The sequence below is a fragment of the Mirounga leonina genome, unplaced genomic scaffold (genome assembly GCF_011800145.1).
Source record: "Mirounga leonina isolate KUSES-001 unplaced genomic scaffold, KU_Mleo_1.0 Mir_173, whole genome shotgun sequence".
NCBI lineage: Eukaryota > Metazoa > Chordata > Mammalia > Carnivora > Phocidae > Mirounga > Mirounga leonina.
In genome coordinates this window covers 57,661,477-57,685,251 of record NW_023270447.1, presented here as the reverse complement: position 1 = coordinate 57,685,251, position 23,775 = coordinate 57,661,477, and the positions used below count along the sequence as shown (strand labels likewise).

The following is a 23,775-nucleotide window of genomic DNA, read 5'->3' as shown; positions in this document are numbered from 1 at the left end:
TCTCACACTTTCATACACACACTTGCGCACGCGCACTCACGACTGCATTCAACTGGGAATCTGGCTGGAGCCGGAACATCCCAGATGGCCTTTCATTTCTAGAGTCCTCTTCACTTGGCCTCTCACCATTTCATAGTCTGGGAGCTCCATCCAAATTTCCGACCCACAGAACAGTGAGAAGTAATAACGTGTTGTTTTAAGCCACTAAGTTTAGGGTGATTTGTTATGTAGCAATCAATACCTGTGACACTTCCCTATCCTTCTTCATTTTCCTTCCTACCCATTCCACCCAGGACTGCATCTTACTGTCATTTCCCCCAGTATGCTTGCAAAAGACTCAGCTTTTAATTTTATCCTCCTTAACTGCGTAATTTACAGATTACATCTTTTAAAAAGGTGCATAGTAAGGTCAGTTCAGACGAAAGGGAAGATGGCATCACTCCTATTACACAGAAGAGGGTAGGCAGAATGCTGACTTCCCGCAGCATTTGTAGATTTCCTTACCATGTCACTCTGCAATGACTCAATGGTTTTCTTGTGTTCATCGATAGTCTTCTGTATTGCCTCCACAGCAAGATGGACGCTGTTTAAAGTGTTGCCAATGGTAGCTACACTCTGAACAGAAACATGTTGTAAGACCAGCGTCTTTTCCTTTTTAAAATTTCTAATAGCGTTACTAAGATATAACTGATACACAATGAACCACACAAATTCAAAATGTATAGGTGGTAAGTTCTGACATATACACCTGGGAAACTATTGGCATGATCGAGATAATGAACATCCATCACCCCAAGTTTCCTTAGACCCCTTTGTGATTCTTCCCTTCCCCACCCCCAGGCAGCCACTGATCCACTACATATCAGTTTGTATGCTCTAGAATTTTGTATAAATAGGACCAGTGAATGATTATGTGGGGTTTTTTGGTTTTGTTTTTCGGATATGGCTTCTTTCACTCAGCTTCATCTTTTAAGATTTATCCATACTGTAGCCACTGAGCTTGTTGCTGAGAAGCATTCCATCATATGGATACAACACAGTTTAACTACTCACCTGTTGATGGACATTTAGGTTGTTTTCACTATTTGACTATTACAAATAAAGCTGCTGTCAACATTCATGTGCAAGTCTTTATGTGGGCATACGTTTTTATTTCCCTTCATTGTACGCTTTTTCATCATAATGCCTAGGTGGTGAATGGCTGATCATATGGTAGATACATGCTTAACTTTTTAAAAAAGCTGCCAAGATGTGCTCTAAACTGTTATACCACTTTATATTCCTACCGGCAGTGTAGGAGAATTCCAGTTCCTTCATATCCTCATCAATACTGCTACCCTCAGTCTTTTTCATTTTAGCCATTCTTTTAGGAATGCAGTGGTCTATCACTGTGATTTTATTTTACATTAAACACTGACCTAATGAAGCTCAGTGTTTTTAATTATTTCAAGTCTCTTCAAACTGAATTTCATGTAGCTTATGCAGACACAATTAACAGGAAACTACACGTTTATGTTTATATACAGCTGACCCTTCAACAACACAGTTGTTTGATTTATATTGAAAATCTACATGTAACTTCTAACTCCCCCAAAACTTAACCACTAATAGCCTGTTGACCAGAAGCTTACCGATAGCATAAACAGTTAACACATATTTTCTATACTGTATGTATTATACACTATATTCTTACCATAAAGTAAGCTAAAGAAAATGTTAAGGACATCATAAGAGAAAGTACATTTACTGCATTGTACAGTATTTACAAAAAAAAAAAAAAAAATTCCACATAAGTGGACTGCATAGTTCTAGGGTCACCTGTATATATAAAATTATATATATATAACAAATAATTTTCCCAATTTAAAGGACTTTTCCTAGATAAAAACCAAGTCTTTTTCTTAAAAAACAAAAACTAGTTCATAAATCTGGGACCCACAGATAAAGGTCTCCCACAAACTGCCTACGAAGCCCTGTGGTAGGTGGCAGAAGGCCACAGCTAACCCTGTAGACTGCTACTGTGTCAGGAGCAAATGATGACTTCTGAATGACAGTGGGTGGAACCCTTTTTGGCTTTGGGAAACCCAGTGTTGCAGAGACAAAGGAAAAATTCCATTTGGCAGCATTTGTTCCTTTTTGCTTTAGAATCCCAGTAGCAACTGCTGAGTGGAATGAGATGCGAGTCTTCTTTAGGCTTAAGGAGCCCAAGTGGACTGGGACTTGGGAAATATGGTTCAGAAACCACCATTTTAAAAAGGCCTGTCCTAAGGGAATATCCAAAAGAGTGTTACTATTTGGTGGGTGTTGTCCTCTTATTAAGATATATTGACAGTTTTATAGTTTTATTTTTTCAAGATTTTTATTTTTTTATTTGAGAGAGACAAAGGATGAAAAGGGGGAGGGGCAGAAGGAGAAGCAGGCTCCCGGCTGAGCAGGGAGCCTGACACAGGACTCAATCCCAGGACCCTGGGATCATGACCTGAGCCGAAGGTAAAACACTTAACTGAGTCACCCAGGCGCCCCAGTTTTATAGTAAATACATTAGTTTTTTTTAACCAAGGTTGTTTTTATTATACTGACAGCCAAGAACCCAAAAGACCAAGAGATGACATTTTCAAAACTAAAAAAAATCATGAGATATACTGAAGTCAGGTTATTTGACTAACCAAACCATGACCCTCTACTTCAAAATGGAGCCACTTGTATTAAAAGTAGTATCTGATATTATAAGAGCACAGATTTCCAAAGAGAAAACACACTGGGTAAGTCTCTAAGCTGGGGTGTGTTCTATGTGAGCTCTGTTGTTACAGAAGCTACGGACATTCAAAGACATCTACTGTTAGACGATCCTCCCTTGCTGGATGTATGAGCCCATTAGGATGCAAGATAGTAAGCTCTTGTTTAAGATTTTTTTTTTTTTTTTTTTTTTTTTTAAGGAAGCAGCTGACAGAGCCATGTGAATTCTAGAGCAAAACCCTGAAACTAGTATTCTCACTCACAGCAAAGTGCCTGGCACAAACTGGAGGAAGCTCCACTAATGTTTATTGAATTAATGCAATAAACCAATGTCATTTTCTAATGCAAGACTGCCAGAGTTGCTTCTGAATTAAAGACCACAGAGGCCTACCTTTTTTCCATTTGACTCCTGGGAAAAATGGCAAGAATTCGCCTCATCACATTTCTCTCCCCACCTTCCCCCATCCTCCCCTTTTAAGTTGTGAGCAGATGACCATCTTGGATAAGTAGCAAACTGTGGAGACTGAGCACACACAGGTGGTATGGTTACAAAATAGCAAGTTCTGTTTCTGCAAGTGACAGATGACTTTTCCACTCCTTTGTGGAAACAATTTATATGTTTATAAAGCCTGGCATATAGTCAAATCAAACTTCTTATACACTAACTTTGAAAAGTCAAAAATCTTAGATTTGACACCCATTCTTTAGGGTTCCCTGAAGCTCCAGAATCCCTTCTTCCATTTCCTGCTGCAGGGTCTGATTTGCTTGTGTTCCAACTAGGTACCCTTTTTTCCTTCCTACCCCTATCCACTCTCCCCATCCAGCTCTACAGATTGCTGCATATTATTCAGCTGTTTGGTTACTCCCTTCTGCTCTGGGCCTGAATCCTAGGGATCAAGTAAATGGGACTGCCAAATTGTTTTTTGCCTAGGCCCTAGAGTTTAGGGCACACAAGAGTGAATTGCTTAAAGGAATTTATACTCCCAGCAAGAGTGTTTTGAAAGTTACCTTTGCTCCACATCCTTGCCAACACTTATCATATCCTAAACTTCGAATTTTTGCATTTTCCCCAATTATTATTACATTTTTTAAAAACCTCTTTCTCAACCGAAAAAGGTAGCAATTTAGAGCAACTTTCTTCTACAGTTGGTCTGCTTTCATGAAGACACTGTGGATGATGAATTGAGAATACAAGCGATGAGAAGCAAACCCACGTATGTTAACCTTTAAGAGCCCCAGAAGAGCAATCTCGGGATTCAGAGAGCCAAATAAAAAAGTGTAAATCCATAAACTCACCTGTTGCAAATTAGAGGCCCAACTAACCAAACCAAAACAGAGAGGTTCTGAACTGTTTAGAACACAGTGATATACTCTATTAATGCCCTCTTGGAGTAGCTGATTTCAAATGCCATGCTTTCAAAGAAAACTTGTTAGAAGCAACAGCAATAGGTTGGTTAATCCCAGTGCCCACATGTAGCACTTACCTTCTGAAGTCCCTCTACAGTGGCAGGCAGACTAATTAAGTCTGCAGCTGACTTAACGTTGGCTTTGAGGTGGTTTACTGCAGAAGTCAACAGAGATATCTGAAAGGAAGAGAGTAACAATGAAAAGAAAATTTGGAGAATGAATGCTTCCTGCACAGACTCTGTAGCCGAGGATAATATCAAGGCGCCCTTGGCTTTTATGTGTTTCTGGGACCCAGGCATTATACGCTGTCTGCTCACAAGAGTAGAGGAACTACAATATATTGGATAGAATTGAGATCTGGAAGGCAGCAGTAATACCCCTTCCTTCCCTGCCCTCCCTTTTTAAAAAAATAAAGATTTATTTATTTGAGGGAAAGGGAGAGAAGAGGGGAGAGGGGGGTAGAGGACGAGGGAGAGAGAAACCCAAGCAGATTGCATGCTGAGCACGGAGCCCGATGCAGGGCTCGATCTCAGGGTCCTGAGATCACGACCTGAGCTGAAACCAAGAATTGGAAACTTAACCAACCGTGCCCAGGCACCTGTCTCCCTGCCCAATTTAAACACTAGTGCCAAAGAGGGAAAGGCAAGTATTACTCTTTATCCTACTCCTGGCAGCTACAAGATCCAAAATCTTAAGTTACCGAAAAGTTGCAGTGATTACAACACAATCCCTCAACAACTGGACAGGGAGAAAGCTAATGATCAAGGACCCCTGAAAGATTTCATTTTGGTAAAAAATAACATCTTGGTTATTTACTGAACTTTTGTTCCTGACCAAGTGGGAACATACATTATAAAGCCAAAGCCCATCATCACAAAATACAGTCTACAGGAACTTGGACAACACTTTAAACTACTTGGGGATTCAGTTTTGGTTTAACAATGTGATTAATATTTCAAACTCAACAGCTCAACCAAAGTACTACTCTGTACCTGAAGGGGCTCAATAAATACCCACTGACGTGCTGACTGATGCAGTACATGTATTAAAATAGGAACTGAATAAAAATAAAATGTGTCTTCCCTTCTGCTATGTAGGGGTAGAATTCTAAATAGCTGGACTTCTCTCTTGAATGAGGACTGGGGGAACTTGTACAATACATAATTTCAGGCAGCTGAGATCATATTCTAACACCTCTGTAGTGTGGCTCAAAACATTCTTAAAAGATTCTTAGTTCCAAACTGATTTCTTGCCCCCAAAGTCTAGGATGAGGACACAGATCTACTGATAGCAATTATATTCAGAACGGCCTCACAGAGTAACCAGTGAAGTTTCTGGGCACCTGCTATGTGTCTAACACTGTGGCGGGCAGCAGATGGATAGCAAACAAAGTAAACCTGATCCCTTCTTCCCTCCAACCAGTGCTGGGCGTCTCTGTGCTGGGCATTGCCACAGGCACTGTGGAGACAGTGGCCAACAAGACCACGAGGTTTTGCTCTCAAGGAGCTTACACCCTAGTAGAAGGTGAAAGAAAAACAAAGAGGGAAAGTATCAGATTAAGTACTAGCAAAGAATTTCAACAGAGTTCCTGGAGCAAGCAGCAGCGTGTTCTGAACCACGGAGTCCAGTAAGAAGCCCAGGAGCTCAGGAACTCAGGCCTCTTTCCTTCTTTCCTTTTAGGAGGCGTACGTTCACGAGCTTCAGGCCATTTTTCATTCATTCATTAATGCAACAAATGAGCCCTATTCCATACCAGTGATCTTGTGGTATTTACATTTTAGTGTAAGGAGACAGACAATTTTATATAAGAAAAACACTGGATGGTGGGGTGTATTAGAAGAAAATTAAAATAAGGTAACCTGATTAGTGACTGGGGAGCTACTTTAGATTAGATGGTCAGAGAAGGCTTCTATAAGGAGATGAAATTTTGGGGCGCCTGTGTGGCTCAGTTGGTTGAGTAACTGCCTTTGGCTCAGATCATGATCCTAGAGTCGCAGGATCGAGTCCACGTTGGGCTCCCTGCTCAGCGGGGAGTCTGCTTCTCCTTCTGACCCTCCCCCATCTCATTCTTGCTTTCTCTTTCTCTCTCTCAAATAAATAAATAAGTAAAATCTTAAAAAAAAAGGAGGTGAAATTTGAACTGAGATCTCAGTAACAAGAAGGACTTAGTCAAAGACTGAATGAAATACATTTCAGGGCAGAGGGAATTGCTAGGACAAATGTCCCAGCACAGGGAGGAGCTTGGCATATTTGAAGCATAGAAAGAAGGCTTGGTGGCAGAGTGAGAAAGGGGGAGGAAGAGGGAGAGACGGAGGGAGGGAGGTAGAGAGAGAGAGGTAAAGGGGTAGAGGTAGGTAGGTAACATTAAAGAAATAATTACTAGATGTGATAATACCAAATAAAGTTCAAAGAAAAGAATATTTGTGTAGGCTGAAAGGGACAGGCTTCACTGAAGTGGGACTCAAATTAGACTCTGATGGAGAAGTAAGCCTTTTATATATAAAAATAAAGCAGGTTTTCTTTCTAGGTTAAATAGGTAAGTGTGGCATTAGGAAATAGGTAGGGAACAACAGCATGAATAAGCCCAGGAATACCTTTTCTTCATGGCCTTTCTCAAAGTGACAGTGATTTATTTATTTGTGTGATGACTTGATTAAGGATTCTCTCTTCCACTAGACTGTAAGCTCCATGACATCACGGACCATGTCTATTTTAGCATTTTCCATAATATGCCTGGCACACAGACAAGCATCAATAAGTATTCACTGAATGAATATGTGGCTGAGAAAGAACAATCTGTCTAGGAGGGACAGTGAGAAGACTAGTTCAAGCAGAGTAGAGAGGGTAGAGGCTAGGGAGGAGGAGATAAGCCTAAATAAGTAGTCAACTAATTTTTCTCACCAGTAAAATGGCTGAAACAATAAAAACTGTTTAACAACAATCATCTCATAGGGATGTATAAATGTTTTAAAATATGTCTACAAATTTTTTGATAGTCTTTCCCTTCAACAGGTGGAACCTAATCCCCTTCCCTTGAATGTGGCCTGTCCCCAGTGACTCACTTTCAGCCAATAAAGTGGAAGTAACAATGGGCGACTTTGGAAACTAGGTCGTTAAAAGCACCAGGGCTTCTTCTTTGCTTCCTTTTGGATCACTCACTCATGGAAGCCAGCTGCTGTGTTGTGAGAACACGCAAGCAGCCCCGTGGAGAAGCCCACGTTGAGAGGAACTAAGACCTGTGGCCAACAGCCATGTGAGTAAAGATCCTCCAGTCCCAGGGAAGTCTTCAGATGATACAGCCTTGGCCTAGATCTTAAAGGCAACCTTAGAGAGATCCTAGCCAGAACCACTGAACTAAGCAGCTCCCAAATTCCTGACCCGCAGAAACTCTGAGGCAATAAATGCTTGTTGTGTTTGGGACAAATCTAACACAGCGACAGATGACTAATACAGGCAATGAGAATTAAATGAGATATATAACTAAAGCTCTCTTTTTTTCTTTTTAAGACTTTATTTATTTATTTGACAGAGACATAGCTAGAGAAGGAACACAAGCAGGGGGAATAGGAGAGGAGAAGCAGGCTTCCTGTGGAGCAGGGAGCCTGATGTGGGGCTCGATCCCGGAACCCTGGGATCATGACCTGAGCTGAAGGCAGATGCTTAATGACTGAGCCATCCAGGCACCCGTATAACTAAAGCTCTTAGCACAGTACGTGGTACAAACAAAATACCAAATCAGTGTTAGCTCTTTAACTGCGAAATTTAATAAGCACTTAAACATGTCATTCTCTACAAGTGCTCCAAAATATTCAGACGAATCTTCAACATTCCAACTCTATCCATTTAAAAACAAAATGGGTGAGAAACCTCAGCCCACGGAGAGATACTCTCAGCAAACTATAAACATCTTAAGAGTAGCAATTACATCACGGAGATTGTTTTAATCCATACCTTTAAAAAGATATGAATAATACTGAGGTTTGAAAAGGACTTAAAGGAGGGGTGCCTGGGTGGCTCAGTTGTTAAGCATCTGCCTTCGGCTCAGGTCATGATCCCAGGGTCCCGAAATCAAGCCCCGCGTTGGGCTCCCTGCTCGGCGGGAAGCCTGCTTCTCCCTCTCCCACTCGCCCTGCTTGTGTTCCTTCTCTCACTGTGTCTCTCTCTGTCAAATAAATAAATAAAAATCTAAAAAAAAAAAAAAAAAAAAAGGACTTAAAGGAAACAGGCTTTTTTTTTAATTAATTTTATTTATTTTTTGACAGAGAGAGAGAGACAGCGACAAAGGGAACACAAGCAGGGGGAGTGGGAGAGGAAGAAGCAGGCTTCCCGAGCAGGGAGCCGGGAACCAGACATGGGGCTCGATCCCAGGACCCTGGGATCTTGACCTGAGCTGAAGGCAGATGCTTAATGACTGAGCCATCCAGGTGCCCCAGGAAACAGGCATTCTTATGCATTGTTAATGGGAATGTAAATTGGAGAAGACCCGTAAGAAGGTTATCTAGGAGTATCTGTCAAAATTTGAGTGTTTAGGGATGCCTGGGTGGCTTAGTTGGTTAAGCATCTGCCTTCTGCTCAGGTCACGATCCCAGTATCCTGGGATTGAGTCCTGAATCAGACTCCTTGCTCAGCAGAGAGTCTGCGGCTTCCCCTGCCCCCTGCTTGTGCTTGCTTGCTCTCTCTCTCTCTGGCAAATAAAAATAAATAAGTAAAAATTTGAGTGTTTATATCCTTTAATTTAGCAATTTCATTTCTAGAAATCTATCTACACATTACTTGCTCATGTACACAAAGATGTATGCACAAGAGTATTTACTGCTTCCCTATTTGTAATAGCAAAACACTAGAAACCATCCAAATGTCTATTGCTAAGGATGAGGAGATATATTATTATACATGTATATATTAAATATATTATATTGAATATACATACATATATATATTATATTGTAGAACAATATACACTGAATGACTCCATCCATTTGGTCTCTCTCACACTCACACACACACACTAATGCATAAGCTAATTCTTATTAAAAGCTATTAAGATTTTCATAGAAAGGGGGCTAGAAGAATGCAGCCCAGACAATGGCAGTGGACATCTATGGAGACCGGCAATGTGTGTGTGATGGGGGAACATACAGAGGGGGGTTGAAGGGAAATTTTCATAAAAGTTCCTATGTATTTTATTGTTTAAACCTTATATCAGAATACATACACGTATTACTCATAAAATTTTAAAGACAAAAGATGGGCAAGAAATACACACATAGGAAAAAGACATCACGACTCCGGAAGCATTTAACAGATTTTCTAGGCTGGCCCTTTCTTCCATGACCTTCACTGGGCCTTCTAAGACTATCTTAAAGTGCTCAATCATAAAGTTTGAGGAAGGAGGCCTTCCCTCAGGTATGTTTTACTCAGCACCCCAAAGTATGTATACAATTGACTCAATACCAACTTGATGGGCAAGAATATGGTTATTCCAAAAGCCCTATCAATTGTGTGGTTATCTTTTGGCCACCAAGGGAACAAACTGCTTCCACTGACAACTGGCCAGATCCTAAAAGACACAAGCTGTGTTCTGGGTGGACTGATCTAGGTAGAAACTATTCTTCCAGGTACTACAATATCCTGAGGCTAACCAGAAGCATCTCAAAAATGGTGTGGCCTCCCAAATGGCCAGTGTGGCTGGAGGCAGCTACCATTTCACCCAAAACCAGAGGAGTAGGTGCAAGTCAATGCAAGTAGGATAAAGTGAAGTACTGTTCCACTTCTCCCCACCTCCCAAACACCCCAGGCCTAGGGTATCAACTGTTTCCCTGAAAGAGTATGCCCTGGAGAGTGGACCATTCACTCTCTAAATACCAAACATCACTTAGGACTTCTTACTCATTTACAAGACCTGGACCCACACTGGTCACTAGGACTCAGCTACATTCCCATAAACTGCAAAGCCGGATTCCATCTTTCAGCATAATCCTCTCGTAAGAGCAAAGAAATGTCAGTATCTCTGGAAAAGTACAGCAAAGCTGTATGTGTAACTGTAATGGAGAGACAAGGGGCACTCTCCTTTTACTACCTTTGGGACTGCTCTAGTCTCTGACAGACATTCTAGAATGTCAGATCAGATTCAAGCATTATAGAATTTATCTCTAAAAGTCACACAATATAGTTCAAAGAGTCTAAAAAGTTGAAAAGTTAAATAGAAAACATTAAGAAAAAAACCCCCATTCCAGCCAAAAGATGAATCATGACTTTTATGCATATTACATGACTTTTCATTAGCAGCATTAAAAATAACTACTGTAGACCATTTGCTTATTAGACCATTTTATACTATAAAGTCTGAAATGCTACTTTTTTTTTTTACTTTGGGATTAAAATTAAGGATTCTTTAAATAGTAAGTAAAAGAGTTACTAAAACAGATAATCATCAATGATGAATGATTATGAGCCCCAGGGACCTGACATCACAGCCTTCCAACTTGATCTACTGAGCACTTACTGCATCCTTAATATAAAGATGTAAGGCAGAATGGAAAACTGGAAAGAAAACAGGCTCCTAGGCCTTAAATATTTTAATATTAGCACTGCTATACAGCCGTGCAACCTTGAGCCAACTACTTAACGTCTTTGAGCCTTGGTTTTCTTATCTGTAAAGTGGAGATACCACCTCCTACTTCACAGGACTATAGAAGCAAAAAAGGAGATCTCACATGTAGTGCATCTAACTATGGCCTGCACAAAGAAAACATTTAATGAATGGCAGTTTATCATCTCAATTCTCCTCATCATTGCCATCATCATGCTTAAAGCTCCAAGGACAGTGTATAATCTTCTAGTGTAATTAGATGCATACATAAATAACTATCATACAAAGTATCAGGACTGAGTGCCAAGAGACAGAGAGTATACAGAAGGGCACTCAAGGTCCTTCTTGATATGGCTCTTGCTGACATATCCTTACTTCTGGCCTCTTTGCACCAAACTATAGCTATAATGAACTACTAAAATTCCCTGAATGCACTGTGTTTTTCATTTGTCTATTCTTTTGGACATACAGTAAATACTCATTATTCACAATAGTTATGCTCTGGAAAGTTGCAGCAAACATTGAATTAGTGAATACTGAACCACTGCTCCTAAGAGAAATATAGGGTTAGGTTCTTGAGAGCTGTTTGGTCACATTTTTGTCAACTGGTCATTGTAATACATAACCTTGTTTTATAGCTGTTTCTGTTTCAAGATATCTTATTAATTAAATATATATTGCTAAACTCATGCCTGAAGCTTATCTAACACATGTATTTTCTCTGTAAGACACATCACAGCCTCGGGACGCCTGGGTGGCTCAGTTGGTTAAGCATCTGCCTTCGGCTCAGGTCATGATCCCCGTGTCCTGGGATAGTCCTGCATGGGCTCCCTGTTCAGCAGAGAGTCTGCTTCCCACTGCTTGTGTGCGCTCATGCGCTCTGACCAAAAAAAAAAAGACACATCACAGCCTTCTTGCATTTAGGAGTACTAGACAGTACTTCAGCACTATACTAGGGGGACATTACAAGCAGTGCAATCACCAAAAAGCCCCCAGGAAGTGTGAAAACATGGCAATAAATATCATTCAAAAAGGAAAGCTGTTTACAGTATGAGAGCTGAAACAAGGCAGAATGTCACCTTGTTTGACATCAACTGGAAACACCTGTGTTGGGTGACTCAAATATTCTGCCACTGTATACCAGTTGGTGAAGGACTACAAAAGCACCACAAGTATAGATATTGGGGTTACAAACAAATTTTAACAAGTAGGCGAATTCACAAATACGGAATCTGCAAATGAGGATCAACTCTACTAATGTTTTACCTAGGACGCCCTTCTCTTTCTTCAGAATTCACCTGGCCAACTCTTATGTGCCCTTCAGGACTCAGCTTAAGATGTGAGAAGCCTTGCCTGGCCCAGCCATTCTGGTTAGATAAATCCTTAAAAATGCCCCCCTAGCTTCTGGACCTGCTTATTTGCTCATCAGGCTGTTTTACAATTGTTTACTTTTCTGTCTCCTCCGTTTGGCTGTAAGAGCCTTGGGGGCAGGAATCATCGTTTTTGGTTTTGAATCCAAGGCCTAATTCTATAAAAGCAGCTCATTAAACATTTGTTGAATTAACAGTCTTCAAGGAAGGGGGAGGACACTCCCTAAACTGGTTGAGAATGGCTATGGGTATGAAATCAGAGGTTTCATGAATAAAACAGCAAAGTGAGTGAAATTTTTAACTATTAGTTTAAAGGCTTTCAATGCAAAATTTGATTTTAACTTATTTCAAACTTAATGGCTTTTTTTTTTCAGGTAGCATTAACTTCAACTCACATTGTGATAAGGACAGTTCTTGTTAAGTGATCTGATCCATTTTCTTATTAAGCCACTTTGAATTGCTTTTTAAAAAATAATTTGCCAATAAGAGCATCTTAACTGACAGTTACCCTTAGACATAAAAACATAGAAATTAAATACCAATTTTATTTTTATAGCTATTCTGATTTAGGACAAGTGCCTTTTACTTGAACAGACCGTTAGATATGCATAACATTAATTTTAGAAAATCACTCGGAGACCAATGAGCTCCCCTTGGACCAACATAAAGCTCACTTCACTACACCATCCTCCTGCGCAGTCACTCCCCTCATCTCTGAAGATCTACGGAGACTAAAATGGAAAGGGTTTCAATTCAATCTCTCCCTGCTTTATATATGAAGCCCTGGGGCTGGAGTAAACTTTTCCTGCATACCTGCCTTCCCAGGTCCTTCTTGCATTAAAAGTAAGAGCCAAGCCAAGAACAAAATGATTCTTTTGTTGCTAAATTCCTGGTTAAAGAGGATTCAAAAGCCAAAATATGTAGCAAAGATTTGAAAACCTGTATGTCCTCTCACACTGAATACCAATTTCCCCTTTTGATTCTTCCCACAATGCTGATTTACATGAATGAGATGAGAAAGACCTAACATTGACTCTTCATCTTGAAAGATTTCATCCCTACCTCAGAACAGCGATCTCCATGATAGACTCTCCCAATGGAATCCACGGTTTGCCCCAGTGAGAGATGCTAATGAACTACTGGCAAATCAGTAGTTCAGTGCTTCACTGTGGTCTATTTTCACTTGATATAATCTCTGACCAAACTGCTAATTTGCTCTGTCAATAAAAGCAAGGCCACAATTTATCCTATTCTTTTTACAAAAGGGAGTGAGTACTGGCTTTTCCCTAATTACTGAGAGTCCAAAGATAAATGATAACGAGCAAATACTGGGTGCTATAGCCCATCAGTTATTTCATCAGTAATTTAAAAAAGTGAAATAGAACTAAGGGGAAATATCATAAAGCATACTAAGGGTAAATTATGGTTTTCAGAAACTTTTAGTTACACATATATGTATGTAGGGATGTGTTTAGTGGGTAGTGACATAAAACATTTCTTTTTGTGGGTTTTGGGCAAAATCTGAAAGCCACTGTTGCAGCCCCTGATCCCTGATCTTAAGTGCTGACCTGCCCCGCCGCCCCCACCTCCACTCCCCCACTGCTGCTGAGAGCTGACGGTAGCTTTGGAAATGTGTGTAAGCACTTGTATTTGGGCACAGTGCTCCCTGCCAGTGGCTGATTCTGAACTTTGGGACTCCATTCTGAAGAAGAGAATATCTGCTTAGCCCCACGAAAATGGTGTATCTATTTTTTTAAAGATTGATTGATTTGCCAGAGAGAGAGAGTGAGAGAACACAAGCAGGGGGAGCGGCAGAGGGAGAGGGAGAAGCAGGCCCCCCGCTGAGCAGGGAGCCCAATGCCAATGCGGGGCTCGATCCCAGGACCCTGGGATCATGACCTGAGCCGAAGGCAGACGCTTAACTGAGCCACCCAGGTGCCTGGAGGTTTATCTATTTTTAAGCACTCTGCAGGTGTAGCATTCATTTGGTACTTGAGTCTTCTTGCCAGTGCACGTCTTTTCTAACTAAACCTCAAAAACGGAGGACAGAGGCTACAGCACCTAGTGACAACTCTAGCACCTTATACACAGGAGATGCTCAATTAACATCCTTTGCATGAGCCCTTTCCCTCTGGCAGAATCCCTCTTTTGGAATCAAGGCCTACTGAGATCTGGCCAACTTAGGGACTGAAAACGTTTTTGCTCTAGGCTTGCTTGCCTGGCCAAGGTATTTCACCAACTCTGCTACCTCCTCCTGTGCTAGTCTAGAGTAACTATCATTAGCTACAGATGGTTTACAGATTAGTTTTACTACAGTGTACAGCACTACAGCCAAGGCTGCATCTGTAAGTTTGTGAACTCTATTAAACAAAGTAAGCTCTCATTATCTTATATAAGTAGACTACCCATTTTTCTTCGAGGTTAGACTTTATTTGATACTTACACTGCTCCTTAGGAAAAACTGACTCAAGAATTTCCAACTCCCTACAAACTACTCTACTTGATAAAACTGTTCTTTGCAGAAAGGGCTAACACCTTATATATTTGGTAAATGCATACTATTACCCATTTTACCTGACCTTAATGTGCTGGGATCACAGTATGCAAAACATCTCAAAAAGTAAAACAATCAGAGGTGAGTGCTCTATACCTATAAATTCATACTAAACAAAACTAAACATTCCCAGCTTACACAGAAATAAAATCACACATTTGCTACCTGCTTATTCATTTCTGTGATGTTTATCCAGACTTTGTTCAAGCCCAGCTCCCCAGATTCAATCTTCTCGAGTTGTTTTTGTTCGCTGAGTAGTTCTTCATTAAGTTTGGGAATTTCTTGGAATGAACTTTTCTGATTAGATTCCACTAAAAGCAAAAATAAGAATAATAATAAATAACCACAGAGTACTCCCTTGATTCCAAGATGAAAAAATGATCTTACAGTAGGAAGGAAGACAGGTTAATAGAAGTCAATCCTGGTAGGATGACTGAATTCCTATCTACCAGCTACACTGTTTTTTCAAATTTATGTAAATATATAATTTTAATACTAAAGCACCATTTTAACTGGGGCTATTTCACTACTGGGGGTACAACCTTTTAAAAGTCAGATGGCTAAAAATGACAACAAAGTATCAGCAGAAAGAGTTGGACTCTGTAATTTACTGTGATCCTGAGTAAATTACTCCAATTCTTTGAGCTCAGTTGCCTCATCTGTATTACAGAGATAAAATACACTTCACAGGATTTTTAGAATTAAGTGGAAAGAATGGTTGTAAAGTACAAAACAGGGCTAAGCAGGCATACAACAAGTGATAAATAAATATAAGTATTAACCAGAGCAATTAAGGAGCTTTGTGATTAGTCAGTGAAGATTTATAAACCTTACTCCATTAATGCTCAAGGTGATGTCCAAAGTTACCCTAAATGATTAAATCTAACTTTTTTTCTCTCTCAAACTGGTAAAATGCAAGATGGGTTCTTAACCACCTTTCAAGTGCTATTATGAGGATTACGATTTTAAATTTTTTTCATAAACAGCAAACAGTGTTTTCTTAGATCTTAAATCAACCCAAAAGCTCAAAGTGAAATAGAAGATAAAGGAACATGTTAGGTGAAGTGTAGGCTGATATTTGGCTTTCCTTTGGAAAACAGTATCTCCTGACTGGTTTAGAGATTTGCCAGCCTGAAGGCAGAGGCCTGAAAGAGTGCTTTCCCTTCTGTCTTTAAAAAGTATTTTTCCTTTTTATGAAAAATAAAATATTGATCATGGCTGGTCCTCCAGAATAAAGCCCACATCATTTTTTTTAAAGCTACAGATTGCCCGATTAGTTGTTATATACCTTCTTTAAAACCAAAAAAAACTGGCATACAGGACAGATACAAAACAACTGACTAAAATTTAAGTGCCATGATTTTTTTTGTTCCTCTCTGTGGGGTCAGCATTTGGAATACACCTGGCCATTTTAGGCACTCGGTAAGTATCACTGACTGCATGCTCCCAACCACATTTCTCATCACTTTACCTTCCTGTTCGATCTGTTTTCTGGTAAAGTGGATTCTCCAGACACACCAACCTTTTTAAGTCTCAGTGACTCTATACACACTATTCTTTCTGCCTAGATGTCCTTGGCTTGCCCCTTCTCCATTTCTGTTACCTTAGCCTAGTTAGTTTCTTTTAAGATTCACCACAAATAGCTGGGCTCCCAGGTTGGACGCCCACCACCACTTCACCATTCCAAACTCTATCTAGCACTTAACACACTGTGCTGTAACTATTTACTCATGTGTCTCCTTTAGCAGACTAAGAGAGAGAAAGAGCTGCTTAAGGATAAGGACCAGGACTTATTTGTCATGTATTTCCAGGGCCCAGCACAGTGCCAGGTATACAGAAGCACTCCAATGCCTTTCCAGGGAAATAATTGTAGGGTATGAAATGGAGTTAATGTTGTCCTATTAAGTTAAACAAAGAAAATTCAATCAAACAAACTCAACAACAAAAAAACCCAGCAAAAATCAGGGGCGGGGTGGTGGAGGATCCCTGCCAGAAACAAGCCCACTCTCTCAAAATTCAGATTTTTTTGTTTTTTAAGATTTTATTTATTTATTTGACAGACAGAGACACAGTGAGAGAAGGAACACAAGCAGGGGGAGTGGGAGAGGGAGAAGCAGGCTTCCCGCTGAGCAGAGACACAATGTGGGGCTCGATCCCAGGACCCCGGGATCATGACCTGAGCCAAAGGCAGATGCTTAACGACTGAGCCATCCAGGTACCCCCAGATTTATTTAAAAAAATATATTTTTATTAATTTTTCAAAAATATGCACGAAAGGATTTCTTTATAAATGAAAGATTTCCCTCAGTGCTTTTAATGCAACATTTGGTTTACACTGGTTTGCAGGAATTTTGTCAGTATAAATTAATACTGTAAGAGTAAGAAAAGAAAGAAAAGAAAAATGATTTTCTTTTACATTTTCAGTGAGGTTGTAAAGTAAAACTTATCCCACACATCTGCCATTCTCAGGTGGTCAAATGTCCCAAGTGGGGGGTGGGGGTGGGGGTCTCTGTCCCACGGTCTAGACGAAAGAAATAGAAGGTAGAAGTAGAAGAGGAAATAAGACAAATACATAAATAACCTGGGTTGCAGTTATTAACTAACAACATATTAAGCTGACAAGTCCTGAAAACCCTCTGGATACTTAGGATTGTATGAGCCAAGAGAGGATCATTTTCATTACATGACTTGGGGCTTTTTAGGAGAGAGTAGCCTAGTCAAGGCACTTTGGCTACATAAATGGGAGGAAGTGCAGCAAACAACTTATTATAATTTATGTTCTTTCAACATGGAAAGCAACTCATTTACAATCTAGTGTATTAATACTCAAAAGAACTTACCTAGTTCTTTTCCTGATCTCTAAGACCAGGAAGTAGAGATTTCTGCATACACTCTTTAGACAGAACACATATAATGCTAACAGCAATATTTTAAACTTAAACGTCTTTAGTTTGCATAAACTTTTATGTAATCATTCAACTTGTTATTGAGTCCCTATCATGTGCCCAGCCCTGCACTCAGCACTAGTGCACGCTGAAGACCCTGAGGCGCTCAGTCTGGGGGGGGGGGGGCGCGGGGGGGCAAGGTGTCACCACGGAATTACTACGCAGTGGGATGGATGGTATGACAGAGAGATGCCCAAAGTGCTCTGGTAGCATAAATATGTCTTTGGGTTTTATGGATGGGAAAATGAAGGCTCAAAAAGAAGAAGTGACTTAACCACATTTTACAGTTAGTAATGAGCAACCCAGGATTCGACAGTCAAACATTCTGCTCTTAGGACCAGCACTCTCTCTAGTATACTCCAGCTGTCAGCCACTTACACCCTAATGCCCTCATTACCACAATTTTTAAGTTCTGTACTAAATGACCAACTGCTACCCTGCCTGTGTGACCGAAAAGGAAACAGCCTGATTTATTCTTTCCTTCTCTTCTAAATTCTCTTCCCCCACTCTAGCGTTTCATTGTTGAGTGACAGGGAGAGATGGCTGAGAACAGAATCTTCCTTAGAATAATTGTGGAGGTCTTCGGAAGTACCTGGTTCTGGAAAGAATACTAAGTTTCAAGACCAGTGAATACCTGCAGCTTAAGGATCAAGTTGTTCCTTGACCACAAGGAAAAATACCAAGTCTATCTGTTTTGTTTTCTATTTCAGATATTCCAGCAATCCTGCCTCCTTTCCTGACAAGTGTCTTTGAAAATTTGAAATAAAGAACAAGGGCTCTGAATTTCTCAAAAAGGTATTAAAGCCAGACCAGCAGGTGGTCTTCTTTGAATCCATGACTTCACTGTCCTCTTGAAAAACAACAAATAAAAATAAACTTACTGAAATATATCTAAAGTAGAAATGTAATTCAAAGAAAGACTATTTAAGCTTAACAAGACTGACCTCATTTACTCAAGATGATGGTTTTCACACAAAGCTATTGGGCAAGTGGTCCACAATGGTTCAGCCAATGGACTGACTATGCCCCACGCTCCACCCCCTTGAAATCCTGCTTTAGACATTACAGGGCTGGCATTTCTATTGCAGCAAACGAAAGATGACAAAGCAGCTGGACTGACAATTCCAAATCTGCTTCATTCAGCTAGATGACAAATGTAATCAGGATCCCAGGGGCCTGTTGCTCAGTGGTAGAAAGCAGGTCTCACAGTTCAGGGTACAAGTCCTGGCATCTCCTGAATATAGTGTTTCCAGGGATTGGTATTAACGAGTATTCAACAAATATTTGTCGACTGATTGACTGCCAGGTCTATTACCTGTATACACTTCAAATATACATTTCTAAAAAAAGAAATTCCCTGAAAAGCTCAGCCAAGGTATAAATTACATGGGTGTCCTGTAAACACAGGCACAGAGCAGTCAGGGAAAGGAATCCCTGGAGTGTAGAAGTGAGCAAAGTTTTGAAATGTATAAATAAATAATTGCTATATGTGATCAAAACAAGCTGTAGCACAAACCTAGGAGGCCCAATTAATTACAGAGAGATGAGGGCACAGACAGGTGTCTTTAGTGATTATTTATAGTTAAACACTGTTTCTGAGAACCTCATTTCCAAGTATGATTACCACTTACAAAGAAAACATGGCCTTAAAAACATTTTGCAATACTGGTATGGACAACCATTAAGGAAGAAAATTAACTAGAATACAAAATCTCATTCTTTCTTATACTGTACTCTGATTCCACCAGTTGATTAAACATATAAGTCAAGATGATTCTGGCAGAGAATTGTGCTTTACCCTACTCCTTTCCTTGAATCAGAAGAAAACATTTTTTTCAAGCAACATTACTAAGAACATCATTAACACAGCAACTAAGGATTAGCTGTCCCTAGGTCAGGTTCAGAACTTGAATAACTGCAGGCAGCAAAGAGAAGCTGGGGTGAAGGAAAGCCCGGAAGTTGTGATCTCCTAAGGCTTAAGATGGGAAGTGAGGACACAACTTTAATTCCAGTTCTGGGGCCAGATTTTGTTGACCTTGAGAAAGCCTAGTGGTCAGTTTCCCCATGTGTTAATGCTGCTAAACTTAAGGCATTTGTGATTAACTTGAAACTGGTTCTTTAGCTTAGAAAATTAACCCTTGTGGGCGCTTGGGTGGCTCAGTTGGTTAAGCGACTGCCTTCGGCTCAGGTCATGATCCTGGAGTCCCGGGATCGAGTCCCCCATCGGGCTCCCTGTTCAGCAGGGAGTCTGCTTCTCCCTCTACCCTCCCCCCTCTCATGCTCTCTCTATCTCATTCTCTCTCAAATAAATAAATAAAATCTTAAAAAAAAAAAAAAAGAAAATTAACCCTTGAAACCTAGAACCAAAGATCGGTTTGCTAAAGGAAGACAGGTCAAATGTGGCTGAAGCTACTCTGCAAACACACCTTTCAGATGAAGTACCTTGAATGTGGCAAAATACAACTTTGTAATTTAGAAACTATAAAACTCCTCAACTTAAAAAGTCTCTTAAGCTTTAAAACTCACGAGACAAATATTTATTTGTCATTTGGTACACAGTAAGCACCCCATAAATGCTAGCTATTATTATTGTCCATTCCATACGTTTGTCTTAAGCAGGAAGTTGTTTGACAGACACTCCCACATTGTTTCTCAAATGGCCCTGTGAGGAGGAAGGAAACAGCCCAATGTTGCTATTGCCATTTTATACTTGGGGAAGTATACTTGGGGAAGTATAAAGTGGCAACAGGTGGAGGTTAACCAAGGTTCTAGAATCCTGGACCTTAGCACTTCCTTTCTGCACCTTAGGTGTTGACCGCGATGCCATTATTTCAGATGCTATTTGTCCTGATGGTGCATAAGCACTGTTTTTTGTTTGTAGGTTTAAAAACTAGCAAACAAACAACTGTTCCCATATTCAAGCTGACAGCTAAGAAAGAGTATAAGAAGGCTGGAAGGAATATATAATTGCTTCATCAGAGTGGGCAAAACTATTCAGCGTGGTCCACTTTGTGGACCTAGAACCTGGAAACAAGATAACACTCTGAAAAGGGCAACCACTTACTTGTTCTAAATTTTTCCTTGAGGGCATCCAGATCCTCCTTCAGGGCAACTTGCATCCACACCAAGCCAACGCAGGCCACAACACAGGCGGCAAGGATGACAAAAGCACAGAGGGGATAACAGATCTTGCAGCATCGTAAATAGTCTCCCCTGATCATAAGAACAAATTCAACCAGGAGTACAAGAGTGATTATGAGTACAGCTGTATTAGAAATAGCATACATGTGTCACCATATAGCTATTTACAAGGGAACACTGGGTACCACATTCTTAAATCTGACGAGCAGACTGCAAGTGACTAAGTAACATGACCCATGAAGAGCTCATCTTTTGGATACAAAGGTTTCAAACTTCACATGAGAGAGAAAGAGGTCTTGTGGGCATTGCAGCCCACAACCGTCATCATGGATTCAGGTCTTTGGGGACAAGTTCAGGTTAGGAAAGTGTCAAGACCAGATCTTCTCTGCAATAAATTACAGCACTGTAATTTACCTATCTATTTCTTTCTTTCCAACATGGATCCCCTCCGGGGGAGCCTGTTTCAGATTACTGAAACTTCATAAACTTTTGAGCAAGTTTTACTGCAAATGAATGAAAGAAATAGGAACTGTAGGTTTAAGTGGACACCTGGTGCACTCTAGCTTATTGGTTTAGAAGGCAGGAAACACGGAAAGGGGTTAGATTTCACACCAAACTTCAACTAGCACTCAAGGTCTAAACTAACTCAACAGGGCAACTATCCCAGTGGAACTGTTCCATTTCATCAGACCTTCATATCCCAAATCTAAGATTGCCCTTAACTACTTAACCTGACAAAGCTCATTAGAAACCAAACTCTTCCTTTAACAAAATAAAAGAACAAAGACACTCTAAACAAAGAAAAAAACCTCAAAGGATTTAATCTCCTTCAGCACCCCAACCTTCTGCCTAGCCCTTGCTTCCACATCCTCAGCACAATATTTTCTTTCAGTGTGCTCCCTGAGAGGGTCCAACCTTCAAGATTCCCTTCAGCCTTCTGCCCCTCTGGGCCCCAATTCCCAATGTCCTCAAAGCTCACTACTGGATTTGCCTAGTGGCTGCATCATCTAAAAGTGGTTTGGGAAGAAGTTGCCTCTTCTTTTTGTTTCCTACCCTCCACGTACTCTCGAGGCTCATACTTTTGTAAGTTCCTCACCATATCCCCTCACCTTCAAGATCTGGACTGCAAAGAATAACCTGAAGTCTTAAAGTCCCTGTCTCTACTACACTTTTAAAAAAGGTCTAGTCCCAAAAGTTTCTTTGCTCCCAGGTACCTCTTCTTAGCTTTTCTGCCACCCCCAACTTGGGTCTCTCTGGGCTCTTGGCACATTCCCCACGTCAGTATCTCCACCCTAGATTCAGAGTTCTTCCTACACTTACAGACAGATCTCTAACTTATCCTTCATTCAGAACCCGAGCTCATCACCCTAACATCTTTTCTTTCTGTTTGCCGTCCAAGGTCTACACCCTTTTTCCTTTCTAAGTACACCCTTCTCCTTCCTTTCAATTTTCCCCCTTGGTAGTATAAGGAAATGCCTTTTCCCCCATGCCACCCCTCACCACTGCATCACTCACTTGACAAAACGAGAGCGATTTTCAACTAAACCGAATTCCTCTTCCTCCTCGGAGCTGGATTCAGAGTCTGAGTCAGGAGGCTCAGTGCGAAGGAGGCGGTGGCCTGAGCCTTTCTTGGGCTTCTTTCTCCGACTGTCCCCAGCCAAGCCGATCAATGCATTGAGCTCTTTGCGCTTCTTCATCTTTTTGTGTGGGGTGAGTGGTGCACCCACTCCTGAGCTGCCAGGGTCGTACCCGATGCCCAATTCTCTCGCTACCTTGGAGCTGCCTTCCAGGGTGGGGAATTTGGGCCAGAGCCCTGGGTCAGTCCCACCCAGGGGTGGGACTGACCAGATCCACTGGGGGCTAGAGATTGGAGCCCAGAGGAAAGTGGAACTCAGATGGGTGGGGGAAGTCACACAGAGATGGCCAGGCAGCTGGTGATAAAAATGGGTAAGGCTCTGGGCATGGAGTCTCAGATAAGAGGGTGGTAAGGGGAGCAACCTTTATCTTCCGATAGGTATGTAATATTTCTAAGTGTGCTCCAGGAGCTGAGGAAAGACACACCGATGGGTGTTTTGGCCTTCCGGGGGACTTCCAGTAGAGAGCGAAAAGAAACTTGTTCTTGAATGGGAGAAAAGGGGGAGGTGAAGAGCTAGACAGTGAGAACGCGCTAGTCGCTCCCTAGCTGGAGAGGCGGCAGCAGAAGGGGGCTCGCAGCCGCTGCAACCCCGACACAGCTTGGGCGCCAAGAAAATGACGGGGTCTTAGGGTGATCACCGTTCTTCGGCCTCCGCCTTGAGTTTGAAGGGGGCCCGAGACTGAGGAAGGCCTAGAGCACGGCTCGGAGGGCTCAGCCTGCCAAGTGCCAGTTCCGCACCTGGGAGACCCCAGCCTTGCTGTCTGGGCCTGGGGGGTAGGGCGGTGCGGAGGGGCGACGGCGGCTCAGCCCACCTGAAGCGCTCCCGCCCAGAGTTTGAGGTGTTCTGGCAACTCTCGGCAACTCACACGCGCCGCCTCCACTCCAGCCGCGACTCCAGCCCCCGCTCCGGCTGCAACCGCAGCTGCTCCCAACTTGCTGGTGGTGGTGGCGGCGGCAGCGGCCGCGGGCTCCAAACCCGGGCCATCGCTCCAGCCCCAGCTCACTTCCTCTTTGGCAGCAGCCGCCGGCACCGCCTGCCAGTAAGCCGCGCTTCCATTGGCCATTTGCCGGGTGACGTCACACCAGGGGGCGCGAGTGGCGGCGGGAGGCGGGGCGTTAAAGGTGCCGTGGCTCCGGCGGGGGGCTGGGTCTCGCCTACCAGTTGAGGAAGCCCCGCCCCCAGGAAGGCCACCTGGGAGCAGCGGCTCACCTGGCCCGGGGCGGAGTTTTCTTTCGCGAGGAGCAGGGGTACTGGCAGGCAAAACACCCAGCTGCTCGACATGCTTGCAAAGTTCCTTGGAAAGATCCTCCTTGTGATCTGGGCTGACACAGCCTAGAGGCTCCGCCCTTCTGACTCGCTTGCTGTTTATGAAAAGTTTAGGCGTGGTACAGAT

At 41.8% G+C, this 23,775-nt stretch overlaps 1 protein-coding gene across 3 annotated transcripts in view; it reads right to left on the bottom strand.

The window, feature by feature from the left end:
• The window catches only part of EFCAB14 (EF-hand calcium binding domain 14), a 36,910-nt gene extending 13,521 nt beyond the window's left edge, over positions 1-23,389 (bottom strand). For all 3 annotated transcript variants that reach the window (XM_035018637.1, XM_035018634.1, XM_035018635.1), the window contains exons 1-5: positions 22,261-23,389; positions 20,669-20,817; positions 14,825-14,970; positions 4,221-4,319; positions 505-615 (exon numbers count right to left, since the gene is read on the bottom strand). In XM_035018637.1, coding sequence (XP_034874528.1) covers positions 505-615; positions 4,221-4,319; positions 14,825-14,970; positions 20,669-20,817; positions 22,261-22,442 — 687 coding nt within the window. In that variant the 5' untranslated portion in view covers positions 22,443-23,389. The remainder of the gene's footprint in view (positions 1-504; positions 616-4,220; positions 4,320-14,824; positions 14,971-20,668; positions 20,818-22,260) is intronic.
• Positions 23,390-23,775: the final 386 nt, after the last annotated feature.